Genomic DNA, 2,322 nt, shown 5'->3' with positions numbered 1-2,322 from the left:
GGCGGAGGCCCGTTTGGCGCGCCGGGCGCCGCGCCCGCGTTCGGCGGCGGCGGGCCTTTCGGCGGCGGCGGCGGCGGCGCGTTTGGGGCGGGCGCGGAGCCGGTGTTCGGGCTGGGTGCGATTGAGGCGGAGGTCAGGAAGCGGCGGCGGTCGGGCAGCGCGGGCGGCGCCGGCTCGTTTGGCGGCGGCGGCGGCGGCGCCCCGCAGCTGACGGTGCAGGTCAGGGAAGCGGCGCCGGCGCAGCAGCAGCAGCAGCAGCAGCAGCAGCAGCAGCAGCAGCAGGAGCAGCTCTTGGTGGACCCCCTCTCGCTGCACCGGCCCTGGTGCCCCTGGGTGGCGGGGACGCCCGGCGGCGGCGCGAGCGGCTGGGCTTGCTGCCTGGCAGCGCTGGTCGAGGCGGGCGCCCTGCGCCCGCCTGCGGCCGGCGCTGCGGCGGCGGCGGCGCAAGAGGCAGCAGCGCAAGAGGCAGCGGGCGCGGGCGCGGGCGGCGGGGCGCTGGCGCCGGTTGATGTGCGGCGGGTGGAAGAGGAGGTGCGGCGCAGCCGGGCGGCGGCGGCGGCGAAGCTGCGGGCCGCGCTGGACGCGCTCGGCGGGGCGTGAGTGCGCCGGGGCCCGCGGCGCGCAGCTTCTCGGTGACCCCTGCGTCAACCCACGGCACGCGTCACCTCGGCTGACGCTCCCCGGTGACATGCTGCCCCAACACCCCTGGCTGCACATGGTAACGCTTTCGTTTCTGCCGAAAGCAAACCAGATACAGCGGCATTCAGACAGCGCTCGCATTCTAGGAAAGCAAATCAAACAGCTGAAGTTCAGCATGGGTTGATACGTGGTTGTAATTACATGGTGTGAGTGTGTGTGTATGTGTGGTGCATGGCAGCGGTATGGTAACGGTGGTTGTACATGCAGGCGTCGTCCGTAGGGGCCCTTGGGTCAGTTCGTGGTGGGAGGCAAAAGCAGCGACACTCGCCTGAAAAATCGGGGGGCCGGCCTGCGCGGCGGCGGCCTGGGCAAAGCTGCTGGGGGTGGGCGGCCCACTTGGGCGGGCGGCGCCACGTAAGGGAGATTTTGAGGGGTCTGCTCCGCGCTCTCAACAAGGCGCGCGCCCCCGCGCCCCGAGGGCCCCGCGCCGGGGGCCGCTTGGCGGGGCGCCGGGCGCCCGGGCGGGTGCCCGACAGGGCGGGGTGCGCGCGAGGGGGGTCGGGGGGTACAAGGTACACGCATAGGGGGGGGGGCGCCGCCGACGCCCGCGGGTGGCGGGCGGCGGGGACAAAAGAATAGCAAAGGGGGGTTGGGAGGGGCGCAGGGCGGGGCGCAGCAGGCTTCTGGCGATTCGTCCAAGTCGGCGTCCTTCTTTCCGAACGATAGGCGGCCTGGACCGAGAACACAGGCCAAGGCAGGGGCACGGGGCGCGGGCACGCGCCCGCGGGCCCGGCGGTCGGTGCTGTTGTAGTGCGTGAGTTGTGCAGGCTTGAATGTATGGGTTGCCCGAGGGGGCCCGGGCCGGGGCGGATAAAAGGCAGTATCTTATGGCGGAGGGCTGACTGAGGGAGCCGGCCCGCACGCATTGAGGGGATTAAGAATAACAGGGGGCGCGCCGCCTGCCAGCCTGCCCGACCGGTGCCGCGCGGCGCGCGCGAGAGCGCAACCCCGAGCGTGCGCGCCGCGGCTGCTGGGCGGCCGCTGGGCGGCCGCGGCGGCCCCCGCGGGGGTGAGTATCAGGGGCCGTGGCACGGGGGCACGCGCGCGTGGGACACCCCTCGCTCGCGGCCGGGCTGAGGGGCAGGGGAGCAATGACCTCCGCACCCTCTGCCGCCCGAAAGTGCCACCGTCCCCCAGAGCGCAAGGCGGCGGCGCGCAGGAATCCCAACCGAAGCCTCCACGCTCCGCTCAACACAAAGCCCTCATCCTCTCGCTCCCCGGCGCGTCCGGGGCGCTGCACGGGGAGCCGTTCGCCTCACATCTTGCAAACCGCCGCGCCACCGCCCGCGCCGTCGCCGCCCTCGCCCTCGGCCCCATCCGCCGCCCTGGACGCGGCGGCCACCAGCGCCTCCTCCTCCTCCAACTCAACGCAGTCCCCGTCGCTGCTGTCGCTGCCGCTGTCGCTGCCCTCCGGCGTCTTCGGCGCCTCGGCGCCGCCGTCGCTCGGCGCGGCGGCGGCCGCGGCGGCGGCGAGCTTCTCCTCGAGCGTCGCGGGGGGCGGGCCGATGGCGAGGGTGGAGGAGTGGGGCGCGGGGACGGCGTTCTGGGAGAGCAGGGCGGCGGCGCCGGCCACGGCCTTGGCGTGGTCGATGTAGAGCACCTTGGGGGGGATTGGTTGATCGT

The 2,322-nt window shown here is 74.0% G+C and overlaps 2 protein-coding genes across 2 annotated transcripts; one reads left to right on the top strand and one right to left on the bottom strand.

Moving 5' to 3' along the window:
- Window positions 1–99: 99 nt before the first annotated feature.
- MNEG_16399 (hypothetical protein) lies at window positions 100–600 on the top strand (the record flags this gene model as incomplete). Its single annotated transcript, XM_014035132.1, has 1 exon — window positions 100–600. A coding segment is annotated over one exon (501 nt), but the record flags the coding sequence as incomplete, so codon positions are not given.
- Window positions 601–1,954: 1,354 nt separating this feature from the next.
- MNEG_16398 (hypothetical protein) lies at window positions 1,955–2,299 on the bottom strand (the record flags this gene model as incomplete). The annotated part of the gene is made up of 1 exon (XM_014035131.1): window positions 1,955–2,299. A coding segment is annotated over one exon (345 nt), but the record flags the coding sequence as incomplete, so codon positions are not given.
- Between the last annotated feature and the right edge of the window lie 23 nt (window positions 2,300–2,322).

The sequence above is a fragment of the Monoraphidium neglectum genome, assembly GCF_000611645.1.
Source record: "Monoraphidium neglectum strain SAG 48.87 unplaced genomic scaffold scaffold06324, whole genome shotgun sequence".
Lineage (NCBI taxonomy): Eukaryota > Viridiplantae > Chlorophyta > Chlorophyceae > Sphaeropleales > Selenastraceae > Monoraphidium > Monoraphidium neglectum.
This window is presented reverse-complemented; position numbering and strand designations above follow the sequence as displayed.